The 17,818-nt window shown below is 64.8% G+C and overlaps 2 protein-coding genes across 4 annotated transcripts in view; one reads left to right on the plus strand and one right to left on the minus strand.

Annotated features, from left to right (window-relative positions):
* Positions 1–9,558, plus strand: part of ARHGAP45 (Rho GTPase activating protein 45) — a 13,887-nt gene extending 4,329 nt beyond the window's left edge. For 2 of the 3 annotated variants that reach the window (XM_032394836.1, XM_032394838.1), the window contains exons 6-23: positions 198–264; positions 368–505; positions 581–645; positions 794–904; positions 999–1,079; positions 2,471–2,653; positions 2,823–2,960; positions 3,050–3,240; positions 3,318–3,439; positions 3,529–3,612; positions 3,772–3,858; positions 3,962–4,134; positions 4,416–4,604; positions 4,681–4,818; positions 4,915–5,141; positions 5,251–5,461; positions 6,281–6,383; positions 6,746–9,558. In XM_032394836.1, the coding sequence (XP_032250727.1) occupies positions 198–264; positions 368–505; positions 581–645; positions 794–904; positions 999–1,079; positions 2,471–2,653; positions 2,823–2,960; positions 3,050–3,240; positions 3,318–3,439; positions 3,529–3,612; positions 3,772–3,858; positions 3,962–4,134; positions 4,416–4,604; positions 4,681–4,818; positions 4,915–5,141; positions 5,251–5,461; positions 6,281–6,383; positions 6,746–7,083 (2,646 nt within the window). In that variant the 3' untranslated portion in view covers positions 7,084–9,558. The remainder of the gene's footprint in view (positions 1–197; positions 265–367; positions 506–580; positions 646–793; positions 905–998; positions 1,080–2,470; positions 2,654–2,822; positions 2,961–3,049; positions 3,241–3,317; positions 3,440–3,528; positions 3,613–3,771; positions 3,859–3,961; positions 4,135–4,415; positions 4,605–4,680; positions 4,819–4,914; positions 5,142–5,250; positions 5,462–6,280; positions 6,384–6,745) is intronic. The other variant, XM_032394837.1, reaches the window with a different exon arrangement.
* Positions 9,559–9,607: 49 nt separating this feature from the next.
* On the minus strand, positions 9,608–15,541 carry POLR2E (RNA polymerase II subunit E). The gene is made up of 8 exons (XM_032394922.1): positions 15,310–15,541; positions 14,121–14,295; positions 12,223–12,338; positions 11,514–11,594; positions 10,989–11,047; positions 10,801–10,879; positions 10,601–10,681; positions 9,608–10,356 (listed from the first exon to the last, which is right to left on the minus strand). Exons 1-7 carry the CDS (start codon positions 15,364–15,366, stop codon positions 10,616–10,618), a joined length of 633 nt encoding a protein of 210 aa, XP_032250813.1. The 5' UTR covers positions 15,367–15,541; the 3' UTR covers positions 9,608–10,356; positions 10,601–10,615.
* Between the last annotated feature and the right edge of the window lie 2,277 nt (positions 15,542–17,818).

A 17,818-nucleotide genomic window follows, 5' to 3' on the forward strand; every position in this document is an offset into this window, starting at 1 on the left:
AGGGTCAGGGTGGGGGGCCCTCCTGTCTCCTCCGTCCAGGGTCGGGGTGGGGGGCCCTCCTGTCTCCTCCATCCAGGGTCGGGGTGGGGGGCCCTCCTGTCTCCCCCGCCCAGGGTGGGGGGGCCGTGGCTGTCTCCTGCGTGGGGCATCGAACAGAGCGCAGCAGGGGCAGACGCACCTGTGTCTCTCCTGAGCAGACCATGGAGAACCTGTACGGATCGGGCAGCGAGGGCGCCTCCCCCAGCGCGGACGACTGTGATGCGGGTGAGCGTCCTCTGAGCGGCACGTGGGCAGGCGCTCGCGCGGTGGGCCGAGGGCGGGAGGGAGGGCTGGGGGCGCCGGGCTGGGCTGAGCGGGTGCCCCGCAGGCGGCCTGGCGCCCGAGGAGGTGGACATGCTGCTGCAGCGCTGTGAGGGGGGTGTGGACGCCGCACTGCAGTACGCCAAGAACATGGCCAAGTACATGAAGGACCTCATCGGCTACCTGGAGAAGCGGACTGCGCTGGGTAAGGGCGGCCGGGCGGGCTCTGGTGGGGCCAGCCCCCACGGCCCCGCGCTCACACGCTCCCCGACCCCCGCAGAGATGGACTTCGCCAAAGGCGTGCAGAAGATCGTGCACAACTGTAGACAGAGCTTCATGCAGGAGGTGGGGTCCCCGGGCCTGGGGGTGCGCGTCAGCCCTGCCCACCTGCACTGAGGATGCTGACGGCCGCGGAGGGAGCCGGGGAGGCTGGGACGGGGACAGGGAGGCTGTGTGGCCTCCCCGCCCCGTGACCGCCGCCCTCCCCCCACAGCCGCACATGCCCCTCCTGTCCATCTACTCCCTGGCCCTGGAGCAGGACCTGGAGTTTGGCCATGGCATGGTGCAGGGGGTGAGCACGCTGCAGACCCAGACCCTCATGCAGGTGCGCTGGCGGGCGGGCGGCGGGCGGCGGGCGGGCGGCGGGCGGGCTGTGGCTGTCCCAGGGCCCCCGCCTGCTCACGGCCTGTCCCCCGCAGCCCCTGAACCTGAGGCGGCTGGAGCATGAGAAGCGCAGGAAGGAGATTAAGGAGTCATGGCACCGTGCCCAGAGGAAGCTGGTACGCCGGGGGGGGCGGGGGGGGCAGGAGGAACCGCACGGGGCCGGCTGCAGTGCCTCCGCCTCAGATGGACGCCAGGCCCGTCCCCCCCAGCTGTGCAGGCAGGAGTGGGGGGACGGGGCATGTGCCGCGGTCCAGAGCGGGTCGGGTTGGCGGGAGACAGGCTCTCCCAGGTCTGGAGCGCGTGTTTCTCTTTCCCGCAGTTCCGTTTGAGACTTTCCCAAAGCTGCTAGATCTTTGCTGTCTCGCTCTGCTAACAGGGCCTGCGGCTTCCCGGCCCAGCTCCCTCCAGCGCCGCCGGCAAACGCACCTCCCCCTGCGCCCCCCCCCCCCCCCCCCCCTCCGCTGCGAGCCCCCCCCCCCCCCCCCCCCCCCCCCCCCCCCCCCCCCCCCCCCCCCCCCCCCCCCCGCAAGGGTTCGCTCCTCTGCTCCCGGCCTTCTACACCCCCTTCCGCGAGCCGCGTGCTCATCCCGGTCTGTCGGCCGCTTGGCTCGTTGCACTAGAGCCTGCTGGTGGACGTTCTGGTCATTGCTGGGCTGTTGGTGTCTGTGACCGCTTGGGCCCATCTGTCGGACGTGCGCCCCGAGCTGGCGGGCTGGGGGAGGGTGTGAGCCTGTGAGCCGATCCCGAGCTGCAGCTGCTTTCTTCCTCCGAACCCTCACTTCCTGTCCTTGGCTCACTTTGGATTGGACGAGGGCCTACTTCTTATTGATTTGCCAGAGCTCTTGATATATTAGAGAACTCAGCCCTGGCTGATGTGAGCTACAGACCCCCCACCCCCCTGGCAACTGGTTTATTATTTTGACTTTTGATTTTACCTGCGGCCTGTTTTTCTGGGCGGAAGCCTGTGAGCGTCAGCCGTTGTCTTTTCTCACATGGTTCCTGGGTCCTGTGTCATGCACTCGAGGCTGTGTTTAAATATTCTGCACGGCTTCTCTTGGTATTTGTACAAGCTCACTTACGTGTAAGCCTCTGACGGTGTAGGCTGCGAGGTGTGGCCCCCAGAATACCCACTGGGTTTCTGACCAAGCGCTCTTCCTGCCAACCCTGAGGGTGCCTGGCTTCCTGCCGGGGCGGCCTCACTGTTCTCCCGCGTACGAGGGGAAGTGAGAGACGGAAGCGTGGCTGCCACTCTGGCGGGGGCGGGCGGGGGGCTGGGCGGGTCGCCGAGCTCGCGTCTCTGCTTCGGGGGCTGTAAGGATCCTCCCAGGGTCCCACTGCGGGCGTCCCTCATGTTCTCCTGCCGTCAGCTCTGGGGCAGGGCCTCGGTCGCGCTGTGGGCTGTGGGCTGTGGGCACGTGTGGACGGCTGAGGGTCAGCGAGGGAGCCGGGGGACCGGGCCCAGCTGGACGATGGCTCTGGACCGGCGTCCTCACCCCCCTGCCCGCAGCAAGAGGCGGAGTCCAACCTGCGCAAGGCCAAGCAGGGCTACTCGCAGCGCTGTGAGGACCACAGCAAGGCTCGCTTCCTGGCGGCCAAGGCCGAGGAGGAGCAGGCGGTCACTGGGCCCGGGGCCGCCGCCTCCAAGACCCTGGACAAGCGGCGGCGCCTGGAGGAGGAGGCTAAGAACAAGGTGAGCGCGGCCGGGCAGGGGCAGCGGAGGGCAGATCCCGACACCGGCAGAGGCGCATCCGCGGGCAGGCCTCCCTCCCCTCTCCGCGGCCCGGCTCCCGCGGCGGGCCTGGCGGCGCCCGAGGCCCGAACCCGGCTGAGGGCTCTGTGTGCCCCCCGACCCCGGCTAGGCAGAGGAAGCCATGGCCACCTACCGGACGTGTGTGGCCGACGCCAAGACGCAGAAGCAGGAACTGGAGGACACCAAGGTGACGGTGCTGCGGCAGATCCAGGAGGTCATCCGGCAGAGCGACCAGACCATCAAGTCGGTGCGCGCCCGGCGTCCCCGCGCCCCGGCCGGGCGGGCTCGGCTGCGTGTCGCCGTGGCTCACGCCCGGCCCGCCCGCCCCGCCCGCAGGCCACCATCTCCTACTACCAGATGTTGCACATGCAGACGGCCTCGCTGCCCGTGCACTTCCAGATGCTCTGTGAGAGCAGCAAGCTCTACGACCCGGGGCAGCAGTATGCCTCCTACGTGGGCCAGCTGCAGCGGGACGACGAGCCCGACGTGCGCTACGACTTTGAGCCCCACGTCTCCACCAACGCCTGGTACGGCCCCCTGCATGTGCCCCCGACATGGGGCTGGCCGTGCCGATGCTTCCGTGACCCCCATCCTGTCCCTCCAGGTCCCCGGTCATGCGGACCCGGAAGGGAAGCCTCGTCAGTGACGCCACGGGGGTAGAGGCCACCGGCAGCCCCGAGGAGGAAGGTGGGCCCAGCGATGGCGCACTTGCCAAGGAGCGCAGGGGTGAGTGCGGGGCGGGGGTGCAGGGGTGTGGGGTGGGCGTGGCCTCCCCGTGGCCCCTCGGCCCCCACCGGACACGCCTCCTTCTGCAGGTGGGCGTGGACACCAGGTGCACAAGTCGTGGCCCACCGCCACGTCAGACTCGGACAGCAGCCTGGACCCCAGCCCTGGCTCAGGTGAAGGGACCTGTCAGCCCGGGCCTGGGGGCTGGGGGGACTCATCGTGCAGCCAGGGCCCTGGAGGGTGTAGCGGCCGTGAGCCAGCTCCGGGGAGCGTCCGGCTGACCCGTGGTCTGGCCCCGGGGGCTTGGGGCCTGACAGCCGTCTCCTGCTCAGGGGACTTCAAGAAGCTGGAGCGGATGTTGTCCAGCGAGGAGCTGGCGGACCAGGAGGGCAGCGCAGGGGCGTCAGCCTTCGAGCAGGGTGAGGGGCCCTGAGCGGGACATCAAGGGGAGGGGTTCTGGACTCGGCCAGGGGCCCGGCCCTGCCCTGCCTTGCTGAGGCTGACCGCCTGCCCCACCCCCAGCTGCCCTCAATGGCATGGCCCCCGAGCTGCCGGTGGCCGTGCCCAGCGGACCCTTCCGCAACGTGGGGCTGTCCAAGGCCGCCCGCACACACCGGCTGCGGAAGCTGCGCACACCAGCCAAGTGCAGGGAGTGCAACAGCTACGTCTACTTCCAGGGCGCCGAGTGCGAGGAGGTGAGCGGGGCTCGGACGGCCGGGCACGCGTGCTCAGCGAGCTCCCTTCAGCTGGGAGCCGGGGGAGCACGTGGAGACCCCGAGGGCCCTGCGGGGAGAGAGAGCGGGCAGAGGTCGGCACTGGTGCCAAGGCCTGGAGCGGGGCCGGCCGGGCCGTCGGAGGACCCAGGCCCGGGGGGCAGGCAGAGGCGTGGCGCCCATGGGGAGGGGAGGGTCAGGAGGGCTTCAGAGAGGAGGCGGCGGGGGCCGGGGGCTCACACACTCGGCGCCCGCCCGCCCAGTGCTGCCTGGCCTGCCACAAGAAGTGTCTGGAGACACTGGCCATCCAGTGTGGCCACAAGAAACTCCAGGGCCGCCTGCAGCTGTTCGGCCAGGACTTCTCCCAGGCGGCCCGGAGCACGACCGACGGTGTGCCCTTCATCATCAAGAAGTGCGTCTGCGAGATCGAGCAGCGGGCGCTGCACACCAAGGTGACCGCCCCGGGGGCGGCAGCGGGGGCTTGTCCTGGGGGCGGGCGTGGGCCCTGGCTGACGGCGGCCCCCACAGGGCATCTACCGTGTCAACGGGGTGAAGACGCGCGTGGAGAAGTTGTGCCAGGCGTTCGAGAACGGCAAGGAGCTGGTGGAACTGTCACAGGCCTCGCCCCACGACATCAGCAACGTCCTCAAACTCTACCTGCGGCAGGTGGGGCGGGGGGCCGGGGCTGAGCGCACGCCAGCCAGGGCAGGGGTGGGGCTGCCGGGCCGGGGCCACGGACCCCACCGACCTGTCACCCCGCAGCTGCCCGAACCTATCCTCTCCTTCCGCCTCTACCACGAGCTCGTGGGGCTGGCCAAGGACAACCTGAAGGCAGAGGCAGAGGCCAAGGCGGCGTCGCGGGGCCGGCCAGACGCTGCTGAGAGCGAGGCCGCGGCCACAGCCATGGCGGGCCGGCTGCGGGAGCTCCTGCAGGACCTGCCTCCCGAGAACCGGGCCACACTGCAGTACTTGCTGCGGCACCTGCGCAGGTGAGGGCCCAGGCGGGCAGGGGCCGGGGCGGGGGGGGGCAGGGGCCCGGGGCGGGCAGGGGCCGGGGGGGTCTGCTCATGCCTGCTCCTGAGTCCGCGTGACCCCTAGGATCGTGGAGGTCGAGCAGGACAACAAGATGACTCCGGGGAACCTGGGCATTGTGTTTGGACCCACGCTGCTGCGGCCAAGGCCCACCGAGGCCACCGTGTCCCTGTCCTCCCTGGTCGACTACCCCCACCAGGCCCGCGTCGTGGAGACCCTCATTGCCCACTACGGCCTGATCTTCGTGGAGGAGCCCGAGGAGGTGCCTGGGGGCCAGGTGAGGGTGGTGGCGGGGCCCAGAGCTGCCCACTCCAGGGGGGCCGGGACCGAGAGCCCTGGTTTCATCAGGGTGGTCAGGAGGGGCCTCGGAGGCATTTTTTTTTTTTTAACTCCATTTATTCATTTGACAGAGAGAGACACAGCGAGAGAGGGAACACAAGCAGGGGGAGTGGGAGAGGGAGAAGCAGGCTTCCCGCCGAGCAGGGAGCCCGATGCGGGGCTCGATCCCAGGACCCTGGGATCATGACCTGAGCTGAAGGCAGACGCTTAACGACTGAGCCACCGAGGCGCCCTTCTCGGAGGCATTTTTAAGCAAAGAACCGACGAGGGGGGGCTCAGCTCTGGGGGAGCTCCACTGCCAGTGCAAAGGCCCTGCGGCCGCGCCTCCCCCACCTGCCTCTGGAGCCCGGCCCCGTCCAGCTCCTCCAGCACGTCCTCAGGCTCGGGCTCGCGTGCTGCCCCCCGGGGCCACCTGCCACTTTGCCCGGCTGCTGGGCCACCGGTTCTCACTTCCACAAGCTCTGCGTGCTTGGTTTCCCAGCACCTCGCTCGTGCTCCAGCCCCCGCGGAGGGTCTGTCCTCCCTCTCCAGGGGCCTGTGGGTGTGCAGGGGGCGTCCACGCGGGGCCCCGGCCTGCTGCCCCAGGGGGACAAGCGCAGCCCGTGCGCGGCACGGGCTTCGGTGTCATCACATGTACGCTTGCACAGGGTGCTAAGTTTTAGGCTTTTTCAGTTTTTAGTCAATTCACAACAGAGGACAGAGCTAGGGATGGGCGGGAGTCGCGGGCCCTCCCCCAGCCCCGTTCTCCCACCTGCAGGACGGCACGTACGCGCAGCGGGCTGAGGCCGCGGGGCAGGACCCAGAGGCCAGTGCGGGGGCCGCCTTCCCCCTGCAGGAGGAGGCCGCGGACGGGGACCCAGGTAAGCGGTGGGGACGGCCAGGCGGGCTGCTGGGCGGTGTGCCTGGGCGCCGCGTGGCTGGGGTTTGTCTCCCACGGAGAGAGCTTGTCTGACCTGCCGCAAATACCAGCCAGGAGATGCCTTTCTGAGGTGTGTAGACACCGGAGGGGGCACCCTGCACACGGCAGCAGCCCCGTGCGCCCCGTGCGCCCCGTGCGCGGAGCCTGCCCTTCTGGCTGTGGGCGGGCGGCGCGGGGCAGGGAGCCGGGCCTGGTGAGGGTGACAGCATGTCAGGCGGTGGGCCCCAGGGCCCTCAGGGTCACGACATGTCCGTCTGTCCTGTCTCCCCCCACCCGCGCCCCCCGCCTTTCCTGACCTCCCAGAATCCCAGGTGGCCTCCAATGACTCCGACTCCGAGGTGGAGGAGGCCTCAGACCTGCTGTCCCCAGCGGACGGGGGCGCCGTGCACCGCCTCAGTTTCCTGGAGAAGCCGGGCAGCGAGGCCAGTGCGGAGGAGGGCCAGGGCAGCCGCAGCGGCAGTGAGGAGCAGCTGGGAGCCGCGGCCGCGGCCGGGGACGGGGAGGGCCTGGCCCAGCAGCTCTCCGAGTACAACACCAACCAGTGCAACAACGTGGCCGAGGTCCGGCTGCCCGCCATGAGGCTCCGCGGTGGGCGGGTCGAAGCAGGCTCAGGCCAGGAGAGGCAGCCGGAGTTTGTCTAGCTGGGGCACCGCATGTCCAGTGTCTGTGGATGTCCAGGCCCCGCGAGGCCTGCTCCAAGCCCAATGCACCGAGGACACTGCTGGCTGCCTTTTCCAGAAGCTTCCGGGAGCATGGGGTGAGGCTGAGGCCTGCCCCGTGTTTGCCTGCGTGCTGGGGGCCGTGTGGACGGAGAAGCCACGTACGCCCCTGCTGAGTGGCCCTGCCCTCAGGGCCAGCCACCCCACTGGCCACTGGGCCACCACGGAGGCCACGCTGGAAGCCAGATGGCAGGGGCCAGGAGGCAGCTTCGGGCCCCGGAGGGTGTAGGCACGCGGTGAGGTCTGTCCTGGGTCACAACGTAGATTTTCAAATGCACATTTATTTTGCTTAAAATAAAGTTTTAAATCTGAGCCCATCTTGTCTGGTGGTGTGGGAGGGGGCCGCAGTCGACTTAGCATCTCCTCGGTGCCTCGCTGGAGACGACTCGCAGGAAGAGAAATTCCAGTGAAACAGCCCAGTTAGGGACCTTCGAGGCTGGCTGTGCACACACAGGCGTCAAATAAGCACTTCCTAGAAACTTCTGGCCCAGCGCTGCTTGGTGGAACCTTCCAGAAACGCCGCCCATTCAGGCTGTCAGGCTGACGGCCACCAGCCCCACGTGGCTACTAAGCCTGGAATGTGGCCGGGCAGAGCACCTGAAGTGCAAATCTCCTTTACACTGAGCAGCCTCAGGGCCGTGGCCACCTTGTGGGGCAGCACAGCGAACCCTCAGCCAGCAGCGGCCGAGGACCCTCCCCAATTCCTCTTACTGACCCCTCACCCCGGCTGCGCTGATCTTGGAGGGTCAAGGTCGGCTCAGCAGCAGGAAGACCCGACCTCTCATTTGCTGCGAAAAACTAGATGGAATTCACACCCATCAGGACATAAACGGCTGGGGAGAGGGGCCGGCCCCTGAAACCTGCAGCCCACCCCCCGGCTCAGTTGAGCAGCATCAGTGGCAGACAGAACGCTCTGCAGCAGCTAAGAAAGATCCGGAAAAGGAGGTCACCGAGCCAGCAAACAGCGGCCCAACGCTGGCGAACAGCACACGGCCATGCCCACGCGTTTACGCCCTGCCTGTGGCCACCGCTGCCCGAGTACAGCAGGGACCATCTGGCCCAGAGCTGGAAATACAACCACAGTAAAAAAAAATTCGGTTATTGGTCTTTTCTCCTCACAGTGGGGTTTTAATTGTTCTTTGTGTGTTTGTAAATAAACGTGCAAAGCCGTGTGAGAACGTATCTGACTACGAAGTTGAGCCATGCGAGGAGTCTCTAAGCGCACAGCTCAGCGGCGTGAAGCACACTCACCCCGTCCTGTAGTCACCCCCACCCTCCATCTCTGGAACGTTCCATCTCCCCACACGGAGACTCTGTCCCCACGAAGCACGGACTCCCCACCCCCTGCCCCAGCCCCAGCTCCCACCCTCTCCTTTCTGTCTGTGTGGACGGGACTCCTCTGGGGACCTCCTGGGAGTGAGGTCTGTCCTCCTGGGTCTGGCTGACTTTGGACAAGCTGACTCTGGAAAACAGCTCATGTGTATTTGGGGGGGGAGGGGACAAGCTCTACCTTTCACAGGTGGATGGATCCGTGGGAGAGGACCTGTGCGCGTGCACAGCAGGACCCACTGGCCATCCTACAAGGCATCGAGACCCCGGTCTGTCCAAGGGGAAAGTGCATCCCTGTGTCACACTGGGCCCAGGAGTCGATCGCAGAATTTAAGGCCACGTGTAAACGCACCAAACTTATGAACAGATTTTTGAGAAATCTAGATCACAGAACACACCTCCGCCAAGTGTGTATGTGATGAGAGACACACGCACACCCGTGGCTGTGTGCTGGGAGCGACAGGGACGCGCGGCCCAACTACACGGCACGCGAGGGGCGGGCAGACCTTCCTGCACAGACGACATGCACGTGGCCTCTGAGCCAAGAGAACAGCTCGCGTGGTCAGTCATCAGGGAGAAGGCATCCCACGCACAGCGAGGCCGACCTCACCGCACGGGGCGGCCAGCAGCGAGCGCTGCCGAGGCCGTGCGGGTCTGACACGGGCCGCCGAACGGCCTGGCGGTTTCTCCACCGGGTGACCCGCTTCCGCACGACCCAGCAATTCTACGGCTAGATACACACCCAGAAAAAATGAAAACACACGTCGAGACAAAATGTGTACACGAATGCCCACGGCAACGTTATTCACAACTCGCTGCCAAAAACGGATGAACCCAGTGTCCGTGGAGGGTAGATGGGTAAGTAGAATGTGTGTGCGCAGCTGGACAGGGAACACACAGCGTGTCCCCCACGCACCGGAGCGTCCCGCGGCCGCAGACGGGAGTGAGGCGCCCTCACGCGCGGCCCCGGGGACGGACCCCGAGCCCACGACGCTCAGGGAGGGAACCAGACACGGAAGGCCACGTGCGGTGTGAGTCCACGTGAGTGACACGTCCAGAACAGGCTCGTCCGTGGACGGGAAGGGGGCTCGTGGGGGTGGGGGCTGGGGAGGGGTGACGGCTGATGGGGACGGGGTTTCTTTCGGGGTGATGACAAGGTCTAAAAGCCACTGAGTGGTGTGCTGCAAATGCATACGCCGTGGTACGTGAACTAGGTCTCAATAAAGCCGTTGTTAAAACAAAAAGAAAAGCAAACCTTTTAACCCGAACCAGGAAGGCCTTCTGAAACTAGACACTAATGGGGAAACTGGATAACCTGACCACAAACTTTGACGCAAGGAAAACACCCGGAATAGAGCTGAGAGCGAGCCCAGCAGCACTGCCCCGCCCCACGCTGCCCACCCCCACCAAAGACTGGACAGGGACGTGCCTGGACATGGCCACCCTGGGGGGCGGGGGGCAGGCCCAGGGTCTAGAGCCTCGAGCAAGGCCACTCACTGCAAACCTGTCATTCTGCCTTGCTTCTCCAGATAAGCCACTTTACTTGCACAAATACTTTTAATTTTTAAAAACACCCAGCATCAAATAGCAACTCGCTCCCTGCTGCCCCGGGTGTGCTCAGACGGCCTCAGGGCCACCCTAGCGGGGGCCCGGCAACACCACAGTGCTGGGGGCTGGCCGGAGACTTGAGCCAGGACTGCTGTGGGTCACCGGCTGCTGCAGGCCTCCCCGTGGCATCCTGTCCCCTCCGGAGGCACGCTCACGCAGGGTCCAGGGTGGGGCTCAGCATCCAGGTGAGGTCGCCCCGGGGTCCAGAGCAGCAGTGGTGAGGTTCCTGGGGGGCGGCGGCGGTGGCCACAGCCCCATCTGTCTCCAGGCCGCAGGGCGGGAGAGAGAAGGAAGGACGACCACGTGTTACGTCTGTTGTGTGAGGTGAGACCAGCTGAGCGGGAAGTGGGGCTGCTGACAAGGCCCCCCAGGAGGTGACACAGAGGACTGGGGGGGAATGGGAAGACGGGGCTCACTCCTGGATAGGCCCTTCCTGCACCCCAAAAGGGAGAGCCCCCCACCCCCGTCCCGTCGGGCCCCGTGGCCACAGCGCACATCTCACCTGTGAGCCGGGCGGCTACTGCACCAGCCGATAGGTGATGTACCTCCCTGCGGTCTCACTGGGCCGGATGATCTTTACCACCTGTGGACACACGGCAGCAGGGGCTGGGGCGGGGCCTCACAGTGGACCCTGGGCCTGGGCGAGGAGCCGGCGTAACCGACGGCCCTGGCTCTAGAGGGGGCTGGGGTGGAACGTCTCACCTGCCCTCGCTTTATCCCGAAGTAGCGGGCCACCGGGTCTCCGGCCTGGATCCTGGGCAGCTGGTTCTCTCGGAGTTTACTGAGAAGCTCAGTCAGGGAAAAACCCAGGCTCCACTGGCTGGGGTGCGAGTAGGGGCGTGCGGGTGGGAGGGGAGGAGAGGGGCCCAGGGCAGGGGCCGAAAGGATACTACCGGGCCAGCAGCTCGGTCACCTCCTCCTTGGTCATAACGACGTGCTCTGGGACCAGCTGCCAAGAGGAGAAGCTGAGTCTCCAGGGGTGCGAGAGACCCCACTGTACCCCCACACAGAAAAGGGGAGCAGGGCGGGCCGCAGGCTGTTTCCTTGGCGTGAACCACCCACCCAAGGCGCTCAGGGACGTCACAGAGGCCCTGGCTGCAGTCCCACCCTGCTCCTGACTCCACACGTGGATGAGGGACTAGAGCCTGCAGCTCATGCACACGGGCCGTGGGACACAATCTGGGGACCCTGGGGCAGCAGATTCCACCCCCCCCACCCCCCAGCTTCCTGACTCGTGGCAGGTTCGCAGGTGATGCTGCTGCTTCCCACCCAGGGCCACACTCGGAGACCCCCGCTCTACTTCCTTCGGCAGATCTTCACCCCCAAACAGGGAGCGCCGATGCCCGGACACATCCCCATCGGCCTCCTACGATCTGGCGGGGGCCACATCTCTGCCGTCCCCAGCAGCCCCCTACCTCGTGCTCCGTGATGTTGATGAGTAGCTCCTGCTGCAGAAACTGCTCCAGGATGTACTTGGGGGCCATGTCTACCAGGGACTGGAAGAGAGGCCGACCCTCATGCACAGCCAAGGACCAACATGATGCCACCCCATTTCTTCCCCAGAGGCTGACGGTGGGCTGGCGGCCAAAGGGGGCTTACTTCCACACTTCAGTAAGGGGCCACGCGTCATAAATCAGGAAATCCCACCGCCGGTCAGCAGGACTTCTCGAGGAGGAAGAGCCCGCCCGCCCCGACACGTTTCCAAGGTCTCAGCCTGGTGTCACAAACAGTGACATCTGACAAAACGCTCCCAGGGTTGTCCCTGTGCTGGTGGGACTGCGAGAACTCTGCACAGGGACGAGACCGCTCGCTCGCCCACCATCCCAAACAGCAGCCTCCACCCAGACCTGTCCAGCCCACACTCCAGGATGCGGGCACCCACACGGGCCACCTTGCCGCTCTGGCTTCTCTCAGCAGGCATCGGCCGCGACAGCACTGGGAGAGCCGCTCCCTCCCAGATCCCAGGCTCCCGAGGCCCCATCAGGACACGGGGCCGACACCCCCAGGGGCCGGCGGGCAGCGTGCCAACCCTGGGTGAAGACTGTCAGCAGGGCCCGGGGAGGGGGAACGTGAGGCGCACGGGCTCCCACCTGGGGGGGGGGGGCGGACCACACGCACGCCCACCTGCTTGGCAGAGGGGGTCATGCCCTGCTGCACCACGATGAGGGCCCGGGTGATGTTCTCCTCCTGCATCCGCTGGCAATACACCTTGATGGTCTTGATTCCCACTTTAGGCTCCTCTGCGGACAGAACACATGGTGGTCCACACTGCAAGGGCCCCTCTTCCCTGGGGGGCCCTGCATCCTAGCTCCACCTCACCAAGGCGTCCCAGTGCTCTTCTCCCTGGGGCCTCAGTTTCCCCACGAGCCCAACGGGAACCAGGGTGCTGGTTCTTCTCCACATCTGCTGGGGAGCTGGAAAGTACCCTGCGCCTCCCCACCTAACGGATCCTCTCTGGAACTAGGATCTGTGAATCTGTTTGGTCCGGTGCCTCAGTGGTTCCAAGATCTGCAAACCCCCAGAGGAAGCAGTTCGCCTGGTCTAGGTGCCGCCGAGGTGGCTGCATGTTCAGAAGGGACGTGAAGTCAGCTGAGCTGAGGGACCACGGTCCCATCCCTGCACGGCCAGACCCACTGGACCCTGAGCCGAGCAGAAGGTCAACAACTGGCTGCCAGCTCCAAGACGTGTGCGGGGCTCCCAGCCAAGCCTTCACGTGCGTGCAGCACATGTTCTCAGACCCTCACTCGCCTGACGGGCAGTGTCAGGGGCTCAGTTGTGTCCCCCAAAATCCTTGTGTTAGAGCCTTAACCTCCGGTACCTCGAATATGACTGTACTTGGGAACAAAGTCTTTAAAAAGACAGTTAAATCTGAACAAGGTCGTTAGGACAGGACTTAATCAGACAAGACTGGTGGCCTTCTAAGATGTGAGGACACAGAGACACACAGGGACGATCCCGTGAGGACACGGCGACGGCCGTCTACGCGCCAGGGAGAGAGGCCTCGGGAGGACCCAGCCCTGCCGACACCCTGGTCTCAGACGTCACACCTCCAGCACCGGGAGGGGGTCAGTGTGATGTCGCAGCCGCCGGTCCGTGGGGCTCTGCTACAGCAGTCCAGGTGGACTGGCACGGCAGGAAACTCAGTCCTGTCCTGGGGCCCATTCGAGAACACGACGTGCCCCTGTCCCACTCCAGGGAGGGCCCTGCCACCAGGCAGATTCTGAGGAGGCTGAGACAGCTCCACGGGGAGGCACGTGATTAGGCACCAAGGCTTCCAGTAAATACGCCTTACACGTGCTCGGTCCATCCCGCACATGTTTTCTACCCCCGTAATTCTAGGCAGAGGGCTGGGCCCCCAGAGTGCTCACTACACACACGGCCTCCCAGCCTTTATGGGCTTTACAATCAGGCCGCCTCAGTGCAGTAGGGGCCAAGACAGAGGAACACAGGGGTCCTGGGACACCCCATGGTGGGCTCTTTGCCTGACCTGGAGCTTAGAGGGGCTCCTGGAAGAGGAGGCACCTGCACTCGGGTCTCCGAGGAGGACAGATGGACACTGAGCAGGCGGAGCAAGGAGGAAAGGGTGTGGTGAGGGGGGTGTGCCGGGTCCAGGACAGGGTGAGAACCCTGCAGCAGGACAGGAAGGAGCTTCGGGGAATGAGAAGCACAGAGAGTGGAAGACGTGGGGTCAGAGAGGACACAGGTGAGTCTGACATCAGGAGGGGGCTGGGGGCCCACCGGGGAGGCCTGTGATAACCCTGCTGGACAGAGAAAACCATCAAGATAGAAACAGCGGAGAACTGGAAAAAGTGCTCAGAGAAGTTCAGAGGTCAATGGCATCATCCCCAGCGGGGAGGAGGAGCTCTCTTCCCAGAACGGGCAGAATAAAAGGGTCGGTGTAGACACTGGGTCACTCAGCAGGCAGCTGCTACGAGCTGACCCCTGAGTAGGCCCTTGGATGGCTCTACCAGAATGTGGCCCCTAGGAGACACACAGCCACCCCGGACCAGCAAGGCCCTCACCTGGGAAGAAGACGAACATCTGGTCAGTGGGGTCGTCATTGTGGGCTACCAGCACCGTCAGGTCTGTGCGCCGCGGCCGCCCCTCACTCGGCTTGTCTCCAAACTGGGCCTTGAACTCTTCCAGCGTCTGGTCCAGCTCATCCTGGGTCACCAGGTAGCCCCGGTCGTGGCACAGCTGCAGAGAGGACTAGCCAAGTGAGCTCAGGGCAGAGGAGGGATGCGGGAAGAGCACGGGCCGGGTGAGGCCCCTGCAGAGGATGACACGGGCTTGGGGGCCCGGTGCGACAGGTGCATGTAGAGGTCAGACAGGAAGGGGAAAGTGGGGACAAAGACCAGGACACACCCCAAGAGAGCTCCTGCACAGAGCCGGCTGCCACACAGCTGGTCACCTTACCCTGAGCCTCGGGGACAGGCTGTGATTGGGCAGCCGGGGCAGAGCTATGGCCGGGGGTCTGGGGCACATGGAGGCAGAGGGGTGGGAGGGGCGCTGCGGGGCAGGCCAGGGCAGACTGGTTGGGAAAGGGGACAAAGGCTGAGGGCCAGGACTCAGAAGTCAGGGCGCTTCGAGCGGGCGGACTGAAGAGGACCCAGACGAGAAAGGGAAGGTCAGAGCTGCTGCTCGGCCCCGCGCCCACCACCCCCTCCCCCCAGGAGGCCCCTGGCCTGATTCTCGGCGCAGAGCCCCCCGGGCCCCCGGCGCAGTCAGCCGCTTTTGGTGCCCCTCTTCGAGTAGCTTTGCCAAGTGGTAAGGGGACGCTGCAAGCGGCTGCCTGGGTTGAGTCCCGGGGCGGTTAAACCGCTGGCACGCGCGGATGCTCAGCCGGCTTGCTGCTGCTCTCGGTCGTCCCGATCAGCCCGAGTAACTCAAAGCTGCTGGCCGAGACCGAGAAGCGGCCGCCGGCCGGAAACACCCCTGGGCGGCAGGTCAGGCCGGCTGACCCGCAGGGTTCCTCCCACGCCCCCGGCTCTGGGGCTCCGTGTCAGGGCCCCCGGGAGCACGCCCGAGTGGAAGAACGCGGGTCCGCCGCCTCCCCTCTTCAGCTCGACTGAGACCCTCCCCCGGGGCCGGCCGCAGCCCCGCGGGGTCCCCTCCCCGACCCCTCCGCTCCGCCGCCCTCCCGAGCCGCCGCGGCCCGGCTCGCCCGGCGCAGCGAGGCCCGCCCTCCCCGCGTTAGCCGCGCAGGCGCACCTGCATGATAGTCTTGCGGATCTTCCACAGCCGGTACGTCTCCTCCTCGTCGTCCATGGCCGCCGCCGCCCCCCGTGAACGCGCCTGAGCCCGCGGAAGAACCCGCGCCGACTGCGCCTGCGCCGAGCCAAGCCCCCGCGCCGCCCCGTGCAGGGCTGTCGACAGCGAACGCCTGGCCCCAGAGACCTTCGGGAGCGGCAGCGCCGAGGGCAGCCCGGGCCTTCCGAGGGCGCCGGCTGGCTGCGCGAGAGCCGAGCAAACGGAACCGCCCACTCTCGCCTCGGCAGTTCTCGCGTGGCCTTGGCCGCGGGGCCTCTCGGGAGTTGTAGTTTTGGCTCAGCGCCCGTCTGGGTAGGGAGTTTAGAATCGGGAGAGGCGGAAGCGAGGTGTGGGCGGGGAAGCTGAGGCTCGGACGCGATCAGCGGTCTCCTCGCCTGCCTCCCAGGGACGGCCGGGCAACGTAGCAGGCCCTCCATAAATATGCATCCAACTGCTGTGGGCCGCGTCCAACTTAATGCCCAGGAGCTTCAGTTTTCCCTTCCGTATAATGGAAATAAAGTGTCCCCGTTTCAGAGAGTTAGCTGAGAATCTAAAGGGACGGAGCTTGGCACAGCCCCTGGGCTCAGGAAATGCTCCCTCTCTGTCTCCCCCCTGTCCTATCCCCTGAGACCCAGCAGGCCTCTGCCTGCATATCCACAGCCCCAGCCCCGACTGTGCATCCGCCCTTCTCCCCGCTCAGCGCTCGCCCCACTGGAGGCCATCAGGAACTTCTCTTTCAGCCATACATTCCCAGAGACGGTGAACAAAACAGGCCAAGCCCCCCTTACGTTCCAGGGAGACAAAATAGAAATCTCGACCACAACAAGAGCATTAGAAGGTGACCGTGCAATGGAATACGGGAGCTAAGCCAGATGGGAGATTTTCAGTTTCAGCGGGGAGGTCAGGGAAGGCAAGGAGCAAGAGAGAGTCCAGCAAAAGGCCAAAGGAGAGGGAGGAAGCTGTGTGAATGTCTGAAGAAAGGTGTATCGGTCAGAGGGCACAGTGTGTGCTTCACTCTGCCCGGTGTGTTGGCAGCAAGGAGGCCTGTGGGGGGAGGGGGAGGAGAGCAGGTTAGAGGGTGTAGTGGGGCAAACCCTGGGAGGCCTTGTTGGTTGGGTTGAAAAGCTTGGGTTTTCTTTTTCAGCCACCGTCAGCATTTCAGCAGAGAGACCAGGCAGGTGACAGGGGAGGGCCACTTGGCCACAGATGGGGGCTCCAACTGGGGTAGGGGTGAGCCGTGGGCAGGCTCCTGGTGTTCTGAAGATGGACCCCCCCCAGGATTTGCAGATGGACAGGATGCGGAGAAGAGAGAGACAGAGAGGGAGGAGGAAGAGAGCTGCTGGGACCAGGACGGACAGACCAGGGAGAAACAGGTGTAGGAGGCAGATGAGAAAGGGGCTCTGGGGGCAGAGGGCGGGGGGAGCCTGGTAGCTCAGTTGGTTAGGCTTCTGACTTGATTTCAGCTAGAGTCATGGTCTCAGGGTCATGGGATTGAGCCCCGAGTTGGGCTCCCGGCTCAGTGGGGAGTTGGCTTGGGATTCTCTCTCTCCCTCTCCCTCTGCACCAACCCCCACTCGTTCATGTACTCTCTCTCTCTAATAAGTAATTGAAAAAAAAAAAAGAAAAAAAAAGAATGGGGCTCCAGGAACACCTGGCTGGCTCAGTTGATGGAGCATGAGTTCCAACTCCACATTGGCATAGATTAAAAATAAATTAAAATTAAAATTGAAAGAAAGAGGGCGCCTGGGTGGCTCAGATGGTTAAGCGTCTGCCTTTTTGGCTCAGGTCGTGATCCCAGGGGCCTGGGATGGAGTCCCACATCGGGTTCCCTGCTCAGGGGGGAGCCTGCTTCTTCCTCTCCTGCTGCCATTCCCTCTGCTTGTGCTCTCTGGCTCTCTCTGTCAAATAAGTAAATAAAATCTTTAAAAAAATAAAATAAAATTGAAAGAGAGAAAGAAGGAGGTTCTTGTTGCCCCAAGGAGAAATGTCAAGGAGACAATGGGGTATGAGTCTGGAATCCAGGGCAAGGTCCAAGTGGAGACAGGCATGTGGGAGTCCCTGGATACTGGAGCCTGGATGAGGTCACCAAACAGATCCGAAACGTTGCCAAGATTCAGAGGCCAAGAGGAGGGGAGGCCACAGACCCTGAAGCAGCGGCCAATCCTGGCCCCGTGAACCGAGGCACATTACTCAACCCTTTTCTGCCTAAATGCCTCCCTTCCCCCTGCCTTGTGGGACAGGAATGAGAACAGCACCCACTTCACAGGGGACCTGGCTACTGATTGCAGCACCAGGTGCCAGCAGTATTACATGAACCCTCCTGAAGTGGAATAAAGAGGTTGCCAGGTGCCCTCCAACGCGGTGAAGAAGGTGTCTGGAGGAGGAGGAGGGAAAGCGATCAACAAGGCCACCAAACAGCGAGTCTGAGCAGACCTGAAGATTAGGCGGGGGGTTAGACAAGCAGACATTA

This window comes from Phoca vitulina, unplaced genomic scaffold, assembly GCF_004348235.1.
Source record: "Phoca vitulina isolate PV1807 unplaced genomic scaffold, GSC_HSeal_1.0 scaffold81, whole genome shotgun sequence".
In the NCBI taxonomy this organism is placed as follows: domain Eukaryota; kingdom Metazoa; phylum Chordata; class Mammalia; order Carnivora; family Phocidae; genus Phoca; species Phoca vitulina.